Below are 17,962 nucleotides of genomic sequence, written 5' to 3'. Positions count from 1 at the left end.
GCTGTTCAGCTCCTGGTGCAGTTGACGCAATGGAGGTGTACAGTTGCTGTAAAAAGGCATCTCTGGTAGAGCATACAATCAGCGTGGTTGTAGAAGCGTCTCTGGATAGTAGATATTCAACATAGTCTGGCGCGGAGTCTAAAGATCGGACACTTGGGTTGCGATCGGAGACCATATCGATGGATATATCTCGCAAATTCTAGAGATTTTGCTCCTTTTTGCAAGACCAATATTTGAGTGATATGGCAAATATCATATTAATAAAACATATTCAGTCTTTGATCTTGCGGTTGGCTGGCGGCAGGCATGTGCTTGAACAACGCTGTGCAAACGCCACCAAAAGCTTCCAGGCGAACTGTAGCGTCATCCTGTGCAGAACCCTTCGCAGACACAAACTCACCCCACCCATCACCTCTTACGCCCTACCCTTCCCACTCCATGAGCTGCTCGACCACTGAGGATTAACTGCTGCGCGGGCGGCTGCTGGAGGTATCTTGGAAAAATGGAGTCTGTCTCGCGCATTTCCTCTATACTAGAAACAGGTAACATCTCCGCTGCCTCACTTGAAAGCATCAGCATATACTTATATGTTGTCTACAGCTCGCGAGCTCACAGTCGAAGCCGCTCACAATGCTAGCAGTTCTAGAGGCGCTTTCAAATCAACTTCCCCATATCGCCATACCTCGTTTTCGCAGATCAAGAAGCTCCTTGATAGCAGGAATGATCGGGATATTCTGGATGGGCTACGGAAGGTCATAGCGGTATGATCATACTTTAATATAACTGGAGAAAATGCTGACTAGGTTTCCAGTTGATGTATAGGGCTGAGCCATGCCTACCTTTCTTTTCATCGGTCGTGAAGAACGTTGCGAACCCGAACATTGAGGTCAAGAAACTAGTTTATATATACCTACTGCACCACGCCGAATCCGAACCTGATCTTGCACTCCTCTCGATCAATGCCATTCAAAAATCATTGACAGATCAGAACCCTCAAGTGCGCGCCATGGCGTTGCGTACAATGTCAGGAATCAGAGTTCCCGTGATTAACCAGATCGTTTCGTTGGCCATTAAACGCGGTTGCGGAGATATGAGTCCTCATGTGCGCAAAGCTGCGGCCCTAGCCATCCCAAAATGTTATAATCTGGATCCGTCGACGTTGCCTCAACTTTTGGAATATCTATCTACGCTGCTAGGTGACAGCCAGTATTTCGTAGTGGGACCCGCTGTCTCATCATTTCTTGAGGTGTGTCCTGACAGGATTGATTTGGTACACAAGCATTATCGCAACCTTGTTAGGAAGCTAGTGGATATGGATGAATGGGGACAACTTGCGACTCTACGGTTGATGGTAGTCTATGCTAGGAAATGTTTTCCTAGGAGAACAGAAAAACTAAAGGCTTCCAAGTCTAAGGGTTTTTATGAAGAGGAAGATGAGGGGAATGCAGATGCCGAGGAATCTGGTGAGGAGATTCAGGTAATCGACCCAGACCTTGACCTCTTGCTCAGGGCATGCAAACCTCTACTCCAAAGTCGGAACGCCGCCGTCATTGTGAGTGTCGTCCGATTGTTCCTATATGTTGGGACTAATGCGTACCTTGACTCTGCTGTTGGACCATTAGTTGCCTTGTTGCGAGGTCCGCAAGATATACAATATGTCGCACTATATAATATCATATGTGTGGCCCTCATCGACCCAAAACCCTTCTTGAAGTACACTTCGCATTTCTTAATACGCTCGTCTGATCTGCCGCATATATGGAGGTTAAAGCTAGAAATCTTAACTCTCCTATTCCCACACTGCGGACTTCACCTTAAAGGCATCATCCTCAGTGAACTGGAGCATTTTTCTCATGAATCACAACCTGAACTCGTTCGAGAAAGTGTAAGGGCAATTGGTAGATGTGCTCAGAATGACTCAGCCACATCAGCGTGGTGCCTTCGAGTTCTGCTCAGCCAGATATCCAGTGCCGATGATAATCTTGTCTCGGAAGCCTTAACCGTCATTAGGCATCTTATCCAACAAGATCCAGCGTCACACAAAAAGACAGTTGTTATGCTAGCTAAACACCTCGACACGACGACCAGCCCCGATGCAAGGGCCAGCATAATATGGCTAGTGGGCGAGTTTGCAGGCATTGACGTCGGCAATGATATTGCCCCAGATGTCCTGCGGATTCTCGTAAAGGGATTCGCAGATGAATCTGAAACGGCGAAGCAACAAATTGTCCTTCTAGGCGCTAAGGTCTACCTCCACCACCTGCTACATATCGCCGAGAACATCGAAACTACAACCAATAATATCGAAGAAGAGAACCATGGCAACGACTGTGACAACGCTTCACAAACCCCATTCCAAGCAGAACCTGGAGATAAAGACTCCGTAAAAGTCCTATGGGAATACATCCTCCTGCTCGCCCGCTACGATGTCTCCTACGACCTTCGTGATCGCGCCCGCCTCTACAAATCTTTACTCGCAGAACCGAGTTCCACGCAACTAGCCAGCCTCCTCCTACTCGCCCCAAAACCGGTCCCTTTCACCCCCTCCCCATCAGAAACGCGCAAGGACCTACTTCTCGGTACATCTACGCTGGTCATAGGGCCCGATGCTGGTATCCACGGCTTGCGTGGTTACAAGACTCTTCCCGATTGGGTCCATGCTGGGGAGGAGCCAGATCCAAAACTTCGTGAGGATGAGCTGAGCAGAGCTGGGCTTGTTGAGAAGGTGCATCTGACGGCTGGTGAGAGGTTAGATCATGCACTCAAGGAACATGATGTTGGGACGGGTAGGGTTAAGCAGAATGGGGTTGTGGTGGGGAATGGGAAGAAGACGTTGGATGATTGGCTTGCGGAGGACAGTGAGGAGAGTGATGGGGAGGAGGAGGAGGAGGAGGAGGAGGAGGAGGAGGAGGAAGAAGGAAGTACAGAATACGAAAGCGAAGAGGATGAGAAATCGGAGGATAGCCAAGAGGGAGAGAACGAGTCGGGGAATGAGTCTGAAGAGGATCACAGCAGAGATGATGAAAATGCCGCTTTGGTGAGATGACATAGTTACTTTTATATCTATTTTACTTCGACGTATCTTTATTACCTAGACAAAGCACATTACGGGCTGATAACGATCAACACAATAGCCACATAATTTTGCTAGAACGTCTCTGTGACTGAGGCTCAGCAAAGCAATAATAATATGAAAATACTGATATCCGAGTTATGAGCAGGAAAACCCAGTAGTGTCGTGGGATCCATTCAATCAAGCTTTTTTCAGGAGCACCCAAGATATCCCAATAGCAGGCACACAGCCAGCACCCCTTCCCTCACAACTCTAAGCGTACCGGTATGATATAAATGTTGCCACCCATGATTTGTTATAAGTACTAGTAATAGTTATTCTCGCTGTGTTTGGATAGGAGGAGAGCCAGCCCTTGGTTCTTGGCATGAAAATATAATTCGGGAATTTAGTCACCCAATAAATCACGGTTGTATAGTGTAGCGGTCAGCACGCCAGATTCTGATTCTGGAAACCTGGGTTCGATTCCCAGTACGACCTAAATGGAAAGCTCACCTATTTAGTTATAATTTTTTCCCCGGCTTTCTTCAATCAGCTCAAGCAATTTAATAGGGTGAGGGTTTTTTTTTTTCTTTTTTTTTTTTTTTCCAAAGGGGACCCACAAAAACACACGGAGAAATTGTAATGGGATGTAGGCAAGAACCAGCCACCCAACATGTTGCGGTTGTATAGCTAGCGGTTAGCACGCCAGATGGAAACCCAGGTTCGAGTCCCAGTACGACCTGAACAGTTCAATGACTGTTTCCTCTTTACTGTTTACCTTTTATTTCTTATTCCTTCTTCGACTACTACTTCTTTTTAAATCTCTATACTCCGGTATCTCCCAATCACGTGATATACATTCAAATTCGAACCTCGATGAACATGTATTTTTTCGAAATTATATATATATATATATATATATATATATATGGGTGTGAATAATATGGGCTATATAGGCTCCTTTCAAATCTCTCTCGAATTTCAGACTGCCTCGTGATATGTCAAAATAGTGGACACGGAGCGAAAAAGTAGAGCAAAGAACCTGAGAAGGAACTCTTGTGAGGCGTGCATAATGTGGATGAAAAAAATAAAATCCACCTCGCATCATGTATCCATCCTTGGGTGATTAGCCTGTATAGGGCTTCCTTAATATGAATCAATTAAGTGTACAAGAAATGGCCAAAAAGCCATAGTGCACTACAGCTACTCCCGTCGCTTAAATCTAATAAAATAACACATAACTCAACAGCATAGGGATACCCCCGGTTGTTCTTTTCTCGTTTGCCAGCTTGGTTGATTTGCTGTTAGCCAGGGATTTCTTGCATTTCTTGCATTTTGCCCGATCCTAATGCCATGGTAGAGGAGTTGGAAGATCAGGATCCAGATGAAGGGTGTTTTGTCCCATTGACTTAGCCAACAGACGGATAGTAGTGGTTGGCGGTATGCCATCCCGAATCCCAGGGAGATATAGTCAGGGTCTGTGACGTACGCATATGCGTTCAACTCCATTCCATCGTTAAACGATGGGATGGGGATGTATTTGGTTAAATAAATCGACACTACTGTCGACACAACCTAACACCTTTGGGTTCCTTGGATATTCCCAAGTCTCCTAAGAAAATAGGGAAATAACCCCAGAGCATAACCTTCCTTACAGCTTTCGTAAAATTCATACAGAGAAAGAGGACGCTTGCGGCCTTACTTCGCTGAAGCAACTGATGAGGAAACAAGGGGAGCGACAGGTCCGGAACCAGGGCGATGGTCAGCCTCCCTTGCCTGAATGGCGAGTGAGAGCTGAAACCAGATGACCTTGGCCAATATTGTTAATCGCTTCTATCGCTCTACACAAAACGTTCGCTCTGCAAGTGTATTTTGCTTTGCTGTATACTTGTGAAGCCTGTTGGAAGAAAAAGAAAAAAAAAGGCAGGAAAAGAGGGGGAAACATGACAACATGACACGGATTGTCCGTAGCACTAGCTGCGGAAGTAGAAGCATGAGAAGCTCAGGATTATAACATTTCCTGGAGGGCTGATATAGGCGTATGTTCGACGCTCTTTCCAGGGAAGATTGATATATGAAGCCATACTAAACTCGGCGTGAGCATAAAACATAGTCAAGGCAAACTGGAAACACCACCACCAAAACCACAACCGCCATCTACAGATTTGAGGGTTAGGTGTTAAAGTGGCCGAATGCAAACCCATTTCTGATATACAAAAAGTCTCCAAGCGTTAGCTACGCAAACGGGAAGACATACATATTCGGTGGAACGAAAATTTGCTTCCCGGTCTCAGGAGATTATATCCAGTGTAGACGAGGGCCGCAGAGTTATAATTCAAAAGGAAAGTCGGATACAACAAGAGTATCCCAAATGCAAAACAATCCGACTTGTTTGACATATATATAGATATAGATATATTAATTTATAGGCCCAAAAGGTCATTAGCCTGAAAAGGAAAAGAATGCCATGACGTTTTAAGTTAACGGGTATGGGTTATCATGTGAGAAAAAGGTGGTAGATTACCAATGAAGTGACATATTTCAGGGGAGTATCGTAATTCACCATCGACGACTAGGAATAAATTAGTACAAGTGAGCCAAATTATATGTTGACGAATACCATACCTGTAGGCCTCAGCGACATGAGGCTGCCGTCGCTTCAGTTTTGGGGTAATGTCATCTTCCTGGCGTCTGGGTTCTTCAGGTCTTTCAGGAGATTCATCTTGCCTGCTTCTCTTGCGAGAGGTATGTTCAGCTTCAGATTGGCCGTGACGGCTATGGGGTTCGTGTTGTATTTTTTGGATGTCAGCATTGTCTTGGGAACGCTGATGCTCATTTGGATTGTTAGTGGGATCGAGGTCGGCATTGCCGTCTAGTCCAAATTTGTTATCACTGGCTTTATGGTTACGGACCCCAGCATTATCGTGGCTTTGTGGGTGTCCACGGTTATTCAATCCTTTCTTCGGCTTTGGTTTATTTGTCCCCTTAAATTGCTGCGGTTTTGGCTTTCGTCGATCCTGGGAATTAAAGTGGCTACCACGACCACCTCGGCGATCAAAAGGAACATTACGCCTGCCTTCTTGTTGGCCAGGTTTACGGTTTGGGCCTTCCATCTGTTGCCTCCGATCACGCTGGTTTCTTTGATTCCCCCGTCGCTTGTCATTCGACCGACCCCTCCCGGGTTTTATTCTTCAAATTTCCCAGTCAGAATGTAAACCCAGGGGTAGAAAACAATATGCCACATGCATGAGGTATAGAAATGAACGGCAACTTACGCGTATGTTTGATTAAAGTTTTGACGATCATGAGAGTCATGGTAACCATCATCTATCCTCGAAATAGGGGAGGTTGGATGATCTGCCACCTCCGGAGAAGATATATCGTCTCTATCGTTTATCTTTGAAGTGTACGATGGGGAGGGAGAACATTCGCGGGAATGACTCCTACTCGTAGCTTGATCATAACTGCCTTCATTAGAATTAATAATGGAGGCTTCCCCCTCTTGATATCTATCTTCCTCTTCGGCATCATCGGATCCGTATTCCTCGGGAGATTCGTTCACTTCGTTGGCGTCATCGTTCTTCTCCTCCACTGGAGGCGGCTCAATCCGATGCGTTTCATATACCAGTTTGCGACGGGCGATGAGCTCATGGATTGGGATAAGTTCACATTCTATTGGAATCTCCAGGAAGATAGGATCTGACATCATAAATGGCCAATCTTCGGTGTTCCTGATATTGGAGACAAACTCTTCAGGTCCCTTGTCCAGGATATATTTCGAAACAGACATGCCGGGTGGTAGCGACGTGAATGGCGGGAGCATTCCCACATCATCGCGCTCATCAAAGGTTGAGGGAAGTGGGCGCGCGACTTGGACGGCTGGCCTCCAGACTATAATAAACCATTAGCGTATGGTATTTACAAACAGACTGGAAAAAATCCTCCTTTATACGCACCAATTTCGCTGTGATTTGAACTACTGTCTGGGGTGTCAAGGGACTGCAATTCCTCCATCCAAGGTTCTATTGGAGGAGCGATTGCGGGTACATTATCCGAACGACGCCATTTTTTTCTTGATTGACGATTACTCCCCGCCTGTGAGAGAATCTGCTGATGAGGGTCGAAGGATTTCCGACGATATTCGTGCTCTCCATACTGAGGTGGGTAATGAGGTGGGAAATAACCTTGGTGGGATGGGATAGTAGTTGATGGACTCGTGAACTGCGGTCCGTAGCCACTCATGGGACTTGGCAATCCGTAAGACTGGGGTGAATTGTAATGTAGGGGTGGGTGTTCTTGAGGCCAGGGACCAGCTGAATGAGGGTGCGCAGATAAGGGGGTCGGAGGGCCATATGGTGTACCTGTCATTGGAGCAGGTTGATATCCTGACTGGGCCACGGGTGGATGCGTATAGCCCCTTTGAGGGGCTCGGTGCGAGTGGTTGTAATTCGGATCGCCCGCGTAGGAGGAGATATGTGAACCTGTAGTTTTCTGTCTTTTGGGAGCGCGACCATGCTTCATACTGCCATTGAAGAAAATTCCGTTAGCCTCAGGGGCGATTTTCTCGACAAGCACCACCTCGAACTTACGCAGGGAATTCATGGTGGGGTTCTGGGCATTGCTGAACCCCATGTTCCTGGGAACCACAATTAAAACAGGATGGCGGTTGCGAGTTTTTGCGCGGGCCATCGGTATTACCAGCGTATGGGTGCTGCTGGAGATTTTTCCCCTTCCAAGTGTGCTTTTGGCCTCGTTGTTTGTTATTGAATGATGTAGCTGGTTGCGGGTGGAAGGGCAGCACGCCGTCGGAGGGCACGGCATATGAGGCCATTTCGGCTCAGCTGACAGATAACGAAGCCCCAAGCCCGGTTTTCAACGAACATGAGATGAAAATGCAGGAATCAAGAAAAGCCCGAAATTGGAGTCTTCCCATGGCAAGAATATTGGAGACAGAGAAACGGATCTTGCAATTCGGGAAGGAGACAAAGGGAGTGGCTTGAGAGCCAGCAAAAGCAAGATAGACGCCGCAGCGAAATAGGAATATCCAGTAAACGTTTGACAAAATTAACAATCAAAAGCACAAACGGACAACAGCCAAAAATAGCCAATGAGCTAGCAATTTCCAATTGCCAGGAGACCAGCCGCAAGGTAGGCAAGTAAGACGGGGCCAGAAAGGGGGATGTCTACCCGTGACAAATCCCTAGTTCTGGCATTCCAGAGGCCAAGTGATTACCAAAAATCAACAGCAGTCAGTATATGATACATAGAAGATAAAAATAAGAAAACGTCCCAGTCTCCGTGAAGGGGATGAGGTCGTGAGACGTTGTAAAACAGACTTTCGGCGACGAGAAAGAGAGTTGGAAGTCGACTCGGAGTACGTGAGCATATCACGTGACGTAACTGGCAGTTCTCGGCTGCAAAGATTACCCGGATTGGAATGGCGGAGACTTGGCAGCCGTCGGTTTATTTGAGTTTGAACTTTGGACGAGCTTCGAAGCTAATAAGCAACAGCCAGTATCATCAAATACAAAACTATGTAGATAATCCAGAGTATTTCACGGGTGGCTCCACTGACCTATTACTAGGTCTGTATATATCCCGTACGCAGTAAACAAAAGCTCCGTCGAGCCTTGGGAGTCATGGACCGGCATCTATCACTAGTGACTTCAACTAGTTCACGAAGTACCGGCCGCATTAGTCATCAGACTCCCTACGCAGCCACAAAACGCGGTTCCCCGACTGCATCCATCGGCCAAGTCAGCGAGCAGTTCGACGACGGGGTCAATATCAACTGTGGGCTGCGGGTTATTCTTAGCCAGGCACCATCTACACCATCTTCTCTGGACTACCACCGACCATCCATATGGCATAGTACATGCCAAACCGCTGTCCTTTTCCTGCGCATTGACTTAATCGCTTTGCAGATGCTGCGTTTTTCCATCTGCTGGACCACCATGAAAGCTGAATCGCCCGACTCTCCGACTCCCTTCCTCTTCTCCTGAAGCCTTGTCTGGTTTCTTTTGTTTTTCCAGATACATCCACTGTCACTCATTTCTTTTGTTAGAAATAGATACCCGAGATCTGATTACTTCGGTTAAAATTTCCCCTCCTCCTTATAGGAGCAATGCCAGGACTACCATGTACGTTGTGAACCAGACGGGAAACGAATCCTCTTGCCAGAAGTTGAGACAGCTTGCGCGCGTATTCGAGAAAAAGATAAATGTGTAAACAAAGGTGGCAACTAATGAATGAGCCTCTGTCTCAAAAATTTTAGCCAGCATCGATTTGGATGAGTGTATTGAACGACTGTACCGGAAGGAATTATTAGCAGAGTCGGTTATTGAGGCAATATGCGCCAAAGCGAAAGAACTGCTCATGAAGGAGAGCAATGTCGTCCACATCGCCGCGCCCGTTACTGTCGTAGGAGATATCCACGGCCAATTTTACGATATGATTGAGATCTTCAAAATTGGCGGCTTTTGTCCGAATACAAATTATCTATTTCTCGGTACGAACTTTTATTTACACTGGGCTATCTGGCATGGAAATATAAATTTTCAGAAAGATTAACTTTTGTCCTATTTTTCCCTCCTTTCTTTTTCCTGTCGCAGGCGACTACGTCGACCGCGGCCTTTTCAGCGTGGAAACAATCTCGCTCCTTGTCTGCCTTAAACTCCGCTACCCGGCCCGAGTCCACCTCATCCGCGGAAACCACGAATCCCGTGGCGTCACCCAGTCCTACGGCTTCTACACCGAGTGCGCCCGCAAATACGGCAATGCCAACGTCTGGCACTACTTCACGGACATGTTCGACTTCCTCACCCTCAGTGTCGTCATCAACAATCAGATCTTCTGCGTGCACGGCGGCCTATCACCGTCCATCCACTCCATCGACCAGATCAAAATCATCGACCGGTTCCGCGAGATTCCACACGAGGGGCCCATGGCGGATCTCGTCTGGTCCGACCCCGATATGGAGCGGGATGAGTTTTCCCTTTCGCCCCGGGGTGCGGGGTACACCTTTGGCGCTCAGGTGGTGAAGAAGTTCCTCGAGGTGAACAATATGAATCATATCCTCCGTGCGCATCAGTTGTGTCAGGAAGGGTATCAGGTACTCTACGACGATCGGCTAAGTACTGTGTGGAGCGCGCCGAACTATTGCTACCGCTGTGGGAACCTGGCGAGTGTGCTTGAGGTCAGCGATACTGGGGAACGGTATTTCAACATCTTCGATGCAGCGCCTGAGAATAACGATGTACACCGTGCCGAGCAGCAGGCGCAGCAGCAGAATAAAGATGGGCATAACCCTGTAACTGAATATTTCCTATGATACCCTAGGTGTATTTGCATTACCTTTCGATTTATTTTTTTATGTTTATATCATTCAAATGTTTCTTTTTCTGTTTTCTGTTTCTTTTTCTTTTTCGTTTTTTCTTTTCCGTTTTTCCACTTCGCTATAAATAAAACAGTCCGTGCAAATTTCCAAGCATAAGTTGGGCGTTTTGGTTTATACCTATTATAGAAAGAGCTGGGCCTGCTCGCGGGGGGGAGAAAGCAAAGAGGTAAAACACGAGAAAACATGAAATCACCACATCGGATGGTGCCACTCATTTTGACGGGCGCCGGGAAAGCAAAATCCAGAGATTCTCTTATTATCATCGCCAACGGGCGGCACATTTATTTTATCACTGATCTCCTGGCTTGGGTGCTACCCAGCAAAGCGAGGAAACCATATACCAAATAATGTTAAAAGGATATTTGTTCCTGGATCTCTGAGCAAAAAAGAGGAAAGAAAAGAAATAAAAAAAAAAAAAAAAGGAGCGGAAAAGGAAAGCACAAAATCGGAACAAAATTTCAGCACGAGCGATCGATCGAATCCGGTCTGCAGAGCTGTTTATCTACCAATCTTTCGCGATGTCGAAAGCCCACTCGAACTTGAGATGGGTGGTGTCATCGTCGTCTACGAATCTCGACAGCGCGCTGTAATGTCCGCGAGCAACAAACCCGCTCGGAGCCTCTTCGGGATTGACTGCAGATAAAAGAGGAGGGAAAAGCAGCCAATCAGACGGGTCCTCGATCGAAAAAGGACTATATTTGAGGAGGGATTGTTCACGCGAAACTTACATTTCTTTTCGTACAACGGTTTATCAGTGGTGTTTGGCGGGTAGCTCCCCTAGCAAGCCAGACGCAAAGAGAGAAAAAACCTTTGTGTCAGCAATCAATCCACCATCAACTATTGTCAAAAGGGGGACTCGGGAGAAGGTATTATCTTCATCCAGGAGAAGAGAGCAAGAAAAGAAAACTCACCAGCATCTCCTCATCCTTACTAAGCCTAACGCCCTTCCTCTTCACAACCTGAATATACTTCAACCCACTCAGCACCTCATGCTGTACGACAAACGTGGCTTTGATACGGAAGCGGCAACCTTCTTTTATAGTGAAAGGTTTCTCCTTCAGTTTCTCAACGGAGCCCTCCGCGGACAGATCGATGGTGATGTCTTCGCGGCCCTCGACTTCGAGGGCGAGCGATTTGATAATGCATTTGCGGGGATCGTTGGGGTCGGATATCGAGGTACCCGTCCCCAGGCCTAGGGAGGCTTTCCAGCGGTTGAGGGATTCGTCGTTTGCGTCTGTTGTGTGGGTTTATCGGTGCGGGGCGTGGAGGTGTGCTGTTAGTGATTTTGGAATTGGCCTTTCCTCCTTCTCTTTTTCTTATATATATGTATTTTGTTCCCGGGGGCTTGGGAGAACTTGGGAGGTGAAATATTTATTGCTTCGCAACTCCGCCATATTTTAAGGTGGGACATATCATATAGTACAATCACATGTAAATAAATCCATGAGGCATACATATATAGACGGGTTATTGTGCAGGGAAAGGGGAGACGAGACCAAAATGGTCAAACAATCCCATGCAAAAATAATATAGGCCGCTCTTGTATCAACCACCTTCCCCACGTCCCATCGATAACGGACCAAAATACACACATCCACGGTTGATTCTCATGAAGATTGCAGCCAGGGTTGGAAACCCGTTCGAATGAACATATATATCACATACCTAGCTGCTTGTACTCTTCAACAGTCTTCTTTTCGCCAAGCTTGAAGCCGGCAGTTTGGCTGGCGGCCAAATCATCCTCGTGTTCGTTGGTCATTTTTAGTTTGGATGGGTTGTTATTTTATAAGGTGAGCTGAGAGGTGGGCGGGGTTGAAGACGAGGGTCCGTGCTTCGGAGCTGGCGGGAGAGACGTTAAGGGTAATTGCGTTGGTTGGTTAGAAAGAAAGCTGGTATGATTGAGAAAGCAAAACGTTGGAGAAACAAAAGGATGGGGAACGGGGAAGAGAAAAAGAAGAACAAGCAGAAAAGAAGAGAGAGAGAGAGAGGACAGAAGACACTGGTGGCTTGGTGGTAATATTTTGGTGGGGTAGTGTTGATGTATCGAAAGGCGGTGGGGATGGGCCTAAACACGTCAATCGCTTTTAACCATGCTTTGCCTGGCGGTTCTTCACGGAGAGCGGGCGATGGCATCTTGAGATCAAACAAAGGCTTACCATTTTACCTGCATGAATATGTTCCAGGAACTATGTGGCGGATTCGGAGCGGAGTGGTAGAAGCAGATATACAGCTGTGTGTGTACGCGTGTGACAACCCCTTTATCCCAATTTTACTCTTGTTGATACCTGTCGACCCACTGAACCTTCTACTCATCCACCCCCACACATTGTAGGGAGAACCGATATATTGAAAAAATGGGCCTGGGCTTCTCCACTTGGGGAACGGCATCCACCTGCTCGTTTGATGTACCGCATTTTTCTGAAACAGCTGCTGCAGGCCCAGACCAGGCTCTTTGTCAACCACTCAACTTAAAAGAGCTATTTATGGAGTATACCCAGCCCAGTGGAAGGCGGGACTGTGTACACGCACCGCGTGGAAGGGATAAAAAAGCCACAAATCATTCACCCCGCCCGCTTGTTGCTTCGTTGACCAAAACAAGGAGCTGGGATAATAGCGCCAGGGATGCAGGGATGCATATCAAATGGTGACGTGGAGCATCAGGAAGAAATTATTCAAGCCAGCCCCGCTTGGGATTTATCGACATGATAATGGGCGCTGGGGAAATCTACTTGATCCTTTGTGGTGTTTTTGCAAAATGGTTGTTTTCCCGCTTAGTTTCCGCGCCAATGAGACAAATCCGTGTGCGATCATCTACAAACGCATGTGTGTATTTGCGGTTCTGGGAGAGGAAAGAGATATGCGATGAACGAGCTAGGGTTGTGAAGCATTGTGAATTTTGAAGATTGAATGGATGCGCTGATTTTTTGGCCAGCCTCCAACAACGGACACAATTTCGAATTTATATAGATGGAAAACTAGGCCTAATGCCGTCTCTCATCAACTAGCATCTCATTCTGTTAGTTGTATGTTCTTCGAATCGGCATATACCCTCCTGGCATCGCAAGATGGCCCTTTAAATGGATTGTTTGACGTTGTTTCTGCCGAATCCAAGCTTTGAGCATTTTCAAAACTGCCCCACAGTACCACAGACTCACGGAACGGTTCTTCAGCACGCTAAGCCTAGCCCGAGGCATGACTTCGGGCCAGCCCGCCCGACCATATATGGCAACATCTGCGTGCAGCAACACAAGAGTAGCATTGCACTCGTTCAGAATCTCTCTCATAAAGGGAATCCGTGTGTGTGTGTGTGTGTGTGTGTGTGTGTCCCAGTCAGCTGAAGCTGGAATACCCTCTGACTACTTTCATGAACAGAAATCCATTCTAGTTCTCTGCTCAGTCTTGTTGGGACGTGTGGTGATATTTTATTTCTGTCATGTGTCTAGATACTAGGTGGAAACCTCAAATGGATAGGATTATAGCACCGTTGGAGTGACCCAGTTAACTTCTCTTCCAAAGGATTCCGAACACTCCCGGCTTAGTTTCTCCGATATGGGCTTCGTGCTGGCGTCTTTGGATACAGCAAGGGCGGTTGTTTCGAGGAAAATTGAAGTCGGGGAGTTCTTTTTGGGTCGCGTTCGTTATTCCCCCAATGGCACCCGGTCAAAAGACAAAAATGGAAGTTTCATAGGAAGTACTAGTAGCAGTTATATCAGAGCTAGAAATGTGGTAAACTTAACCTTTATCCCTGTGTGGCATGGAACATCAATCAACGAAAGTCTCTCCTGTTGGAGTTCTTTCATGATGACCTCATCGTTCCGCTGTCAAAGAGGCAAGCGTTGGGCTGGTACGCTAGTCCGCAATAGGAACCCCAGAGCCCACAGCCCACACCAACTGTTGGTTACGTAAACAAGACTCCCGGTCACGGGGTCCTCCCCCCAATGCCAATCAACTTGGGCGCTGCAACCTCCCTGGCCCCAGCCATCCCTTTTCCTCCCCGAACTCTTTTTTTTTTTCTGTCTGGCTTATTTCGTCTTGGGCAGGCTTTTTATCTCTTTGCATCGCGGATATCGCCCCCTGACCATTGCGTTGCGATCATTGTCGCCAGCCAACTCAGTCGCCCTGTCGCCCCATCGCCTTGCTGGGTTTGTTGGCCTGACTGAGAAGTCGAGCAAGAACGCGCTGCAACGTGGCACCCGTCTCTCCGCCTGTCGCATCCGACCTGTCACCCAACTTCTATCTCAATCGACTCCTCTTCCCCCCCTTGCCTTGCGTCGCCCGCCCTCCTCCTTTCCTTTTCCTCGTCTCCCCTTCTTCTCCGCCAGTCTCGTTGACTTAAGATAACATTTAATAATATATAATATTTTATTTCTCCCCTCCACACCGCCCGGCCGCCAGTCACCACCATGCGCTCCCTTCCGAGAAGAATCAACCCTCTCATCCTGCCAGAGGTTTCACCGCCATGTAAGTCCTGTACATTAGCTGTAACCATGCCCAATGCCCCTCCAAACGCGATTCATTTGCGTCTCCTATTGTCGAACCCTGCGTCCTTTCTCCAATGGCGCGGCGCAATTACAATATCCCATCTGTTAAATCCCCTGATACTTACTATTTAACACCGTTCGCTAATGTGCTCGTTTTCCTCACTGTTTCCATTCGCGCCGCTAGATGAAGAACTTCTATCGCGCCGTCGACTGGGTAAGACAAATCTATCAGTCAAGCCAGGCCAGATCGGCACATCCAGCGCGACGAAACCCGAAAACCTGGGAATGTTTGAATATGCACACTTGAGAGCACCGTTGCCCAAGGACCTCAAGGGTTCGGAGATTTTTTCCTTCCAAGCGCCACAGCAGCATCCAGAGGCGTATTTCCTGATGGTGAGCTTTACCATTTTCCTTATCTTCAGCACGATGTCGACCCCTTGCTTTCCTGATCTATGCGCGCGAATGATTCGGATATGGAAAGTAGGTCACTAACTACTGCGATTTTTCTTCGTTTGGCGACAGCGACGGAGCAAAGATGGTTATGTCAGTGCCACTGGCATGTTCAAAATCGCATTCCCCTGGGCGAAGCACTCCGAGGAGAAAACTGAACGGGATTACCTGAAGAGTAGAACAGAGACCAGTGAAGATGAGGTCGCCGGGAATGTTTGGATCTCTCCCGAGCTAGGTAAGCTATATTCCTTCAGCAAAGAATTCCAATGTTCCAGTGTCTGCTGACAATCTGCCTGGAACTAGCACTTGAGATCGCAAAGGACTATGGTATGTTCGACTGGGTTCGAGCGCTCCTGGACCCAACAGAAATCGTCCAGAACACATCAAGCCCAGAAAAGCATATCTCGCCTCCACCGAAATTCGAATTGCCGCCAATTGATTCCTCCACATTTACACCATCCCAACAAGGCTCCCGCAGAACCCGCCGGTCCGCCACTCCTTCGAAAATGGCTTCTCCAAAGAAGAATACCGCTAGTCGCAAACCTCGACAGAGCCGTGCGCAAAGGGAAGCTGCAAGTACCGCTAGCTCAACGGCTGCCAATGCCTCGCTTCAAAGCACCCTGGATGCGGCAGCATCGACAGCATCGACGACATCGTCATTTTCCGGGGACAAGTTACAATCAAACGGCACCGAAGAACCCATATCCAGATCGCACGGGGACGAAGAAGAGGACGACGCCTCACAGCATGAAATTCCCGTCAAGAAATCCAAAGATCGCGCCCACAATAAGTCCGTCAAAGCCACGGAAAGTACAGTGGAATCTACAGCCCGAGGCGAAGAAGATCGTGTGGAAACCCGACGAATCGATCTTGCGCCGCGTATGCTCCCCGAAGTAAACCCGGCAGAAGATTCAGAACGGATGCTCTCTGAGGCGAAGAAAATGGTCGCTGACGCCGTGAAGCGTGATAAGAAGACGAAAGAAGAAGTGGAAGAGGATGATCAGAAAGCTGAGCCCTCATCGTCAACAGCCTCGCCTTCAAAGAAACGGGATATGGCCATTAGGAAGCGGAAGGCGGAGGAAGTACCTGCAGATAAGCAAGAGGAGGGTGTAGAGGACTCAAGTGATGCTGCCGCAGCTGCGGAACCGGCGCAACCGGCTAAACGCGCTAGGCTGCTAGAGGAAAAATTACGGCGAGAGAGAGTGCGGAATCGCGCGCTTGTTGGGGTTACTGCTACGTTGGCACTCGCGTAAGTCCATTCCACCCCTTTCCCTCCCGCTCCCCTCCCCTTTTTCTTTCGCATTCGCGCCGCCAGTAAAGGGGTAGACTTCTGTTCTAACATGGGATGTGTGATTTTTCTTGACAGTGCGGCAATACCATACTTTCTTTAATATGTTGTAAATAAACTTTCTTTTCCATCTCTTTTCTTCTCAGTTATTCTTGTGTCTTGTTATTTTTTCTTCTTCTCAGGTTTCGGATTTAATTTTCACTGTCGCCCCGTTCGAGCGAGGAAGCGGATCAAGTAGGAAAACATGAGAAGAGAAGGGGTTGAAGCATACCACTTCTTACGTTCACGTTATATACATATATCCGACCGTGGCATGTTGAGACAGAGCGAGGGAGACAGTGATGTGAGAAGCATTTTGAATTCTCCGAACCCACCACAACTGGCTCTTTATTCAAGACGGCGGCTATCATTCCATTCCTTTTTTAACCTAATATTCCCACTGTTTAATTACTGAGAAAGAGGCTTAACTTTTTCTCCTTTCCCAATCTCTTGATATTAATTCCCACCCTCCTCCGTCGCTCCCCTTTCCCCATTGCGTTTCCATTCACCTTCGCCAACTCTCGCCTCCCTCTCTTCAACGCTCTTCCTCCGCCCCCATTCCCATTACAAACTTGGCTACTCTTTACCAATCAACGCAAGAAATTCTTCGTTCCGTTTTTCTTTCTCGCTTTTCCTCCAAGGATAAGGATCATTGATCGAATGTTTTTGAAAAGTCGGGATTCTCCTTTTTTCTTTTCTTTTCTTCCTTTCAGGCACTTTTTTGTGATTTATTCCTACACGATTGTTTATTCTATCCCACCATCCCACCAAACCCGCCTCTTTGGTTTTATCAAAGCACGACCTATCTATCATCTGTCTCTCCTTGAAACTCTCAAATCCTCAACTATCAGCAGCAGCATTAGTTCTGAGTGTTACACTGCCGTAGGGTTATGTGACATTTTCAACCTTTTCAACTCCCAAAGTTTAGCCTATCCTAGCTCAAATTCCAGCTGTATCATTCCCAGCAAAAATTTTTTATTTAATTTACATACAACCACCTCTTTCTCTCTACATCAAAAAAGTGATATATTTAACGCATGTTTTTTTAGTGTCTTGCTGGAATCTCTTGGCTTTGATGTTCTAATTCAAGTGACTCTTCCGCTCCCTATCAGGATACTCACTATCCGTCCTCTCATTCCATTCAAGAGAGCAAGTCAATTAGACAAGTCCTCAACAGCGGCAACAGCTCTCAGGCTTTCCCCTCTTACACTTCGTTCCCAATTGGGCCAGGAAGGAAAACGATGAAGGCGCTTTAT

At 47.3% G+C, this 17,962-nt stretch overlaps 5 protein-coding genes and 1 non-coding gene across 6 annotated transcripts; 4 read left to right on the top strand and 2 right to left on the bottom strand.

Moving 5' to 3' along the window:
* Positions 1-29: 29 nt before the first annotated feature.
* HCBG_04845 (AP-1 complex subunit beta-1) lies at positions 30-3,140 on the top strand (the record flags this gene model as incomplete). The annotated part of the gene is made up of 3 exons (XM_045431894.1): positions 30-108; positions 601-761; positions 812-3,140. The coding sequence occupies 3 exons, from the start codon at positions 30-32 to the stop codon at positions 3,044-3,046; spliced, it is 2,475 nt and encodes an 824-aa protein (XP_045287106.1).
* A 338-nt stretch (positions 3,141-3,478) lies between these two features.
* Positions 3,479-3,550, top strand: HCBG_11037. Its single transcript has one exon. It is a non-coding gene; the product is annotated as a tRNA-Gln (tRNA).
* A 2,061-nt stretch (positions 3,551-5,611) lies between these two features.
* Positions 5,612-7,883, bottom strand: HCBG_04844 (uncharacterized protein; the record flags this gene model as incomplete). Its single annotated transcript, XM_045431893.1, has 5 exons — positions 5,612-5,624; positions 5,678-6,241; positions 6,328-6,943; positions 7,009-7,574; positions 7,642-7,883. 5 exons carry the CDS (start codon positions 7,881-7,883, stop codon positions 5,612-5,614), a joined length of 2,001 nt encoding a protein of 666 aa, XP_045287105.1.
* Positions 7,884-8,691: 808 nt separating this feature from the next.
* Positions 8,692-10,844, top strand: HCBG_04843 (serine/threonine phosphatase; the record flags this gene model as incomplete). The annotated part of the gene is made up of 4 exons (XM_045431892.1): positions 8,692-8,923; positions 9,172-9,192; positions 9,327-9,560; positions 9,664-10,844. The coding sequence occupies 4 exons, from the start codon at positions 8,692-8,694 to the stop codon at positions 10,380-10,382; spliced, it is 1,206 nt and encodes a 401-aa protein (XP_045287104.1).
* A 106-nt stretch (positions 10,845-10,950) lies between these two features.
* HCBG_04842 (rho-GDP dissociation inhibitor) lies at positions 10,951-12,207 on the bottom strand (the record flags this gene model as incomplete). Its single annotated transcript, XM_045431891.1, has 3 exons — positions 10,951-11,171; positions 11,380-11,682; positions 12,114-12,207. 3 exons carry the CDS (start codon positions 12,205-12,207, stop codon positions 10,951-10,953), a joined length of 618 nt encoding a protein of 205 aa, XP_045287103.1.
* A 2,326-nt stretch (positions 12,208-14,533) lies between these two features.
* Positions 14,534-17,112, top strand: HCBG_04841 (uncharacterized protein; the record flags this gene model as incomplete). The annotated part of the gene is made up of 5 exons (XM_045431890.1): positions 14,534-14,909; positions 15,114-15,322; positions 15,452-15,614; positions 15,683-16,628; positions 16,746-17,112. The coding sequence occupies 5 exons, from the start codon at positions 14,852-14,854 to the stop codon at positions 16,768-16,770; spliced, it is 1,401 nt and encodes a 466-aa protein (XP_045287102.1).
* Between the last annotated feature and the right edge of the window lie 850 nt (positions 17,113-17,962).

Source organism: Histoplasma capsulatum (genome assembly GCF_000150115.1).
Source record: "Histoplasma capsulatum G186AR genomic scaffold supercont2.6, whole genome shotgun sequence".
Lineage (NCBI taxonomy): Eukaryota > Fungi > Ascomycota > Eurotiomycetes > Onygenales > Ajellomycetaceae > Histoplasma > Histoplasma capsulatum.
The sequence above is the reverse complement of the archived record's forward strand: the minus strand, read 5'-3'. Positions and strand labels throughout refer to the sequence as shown.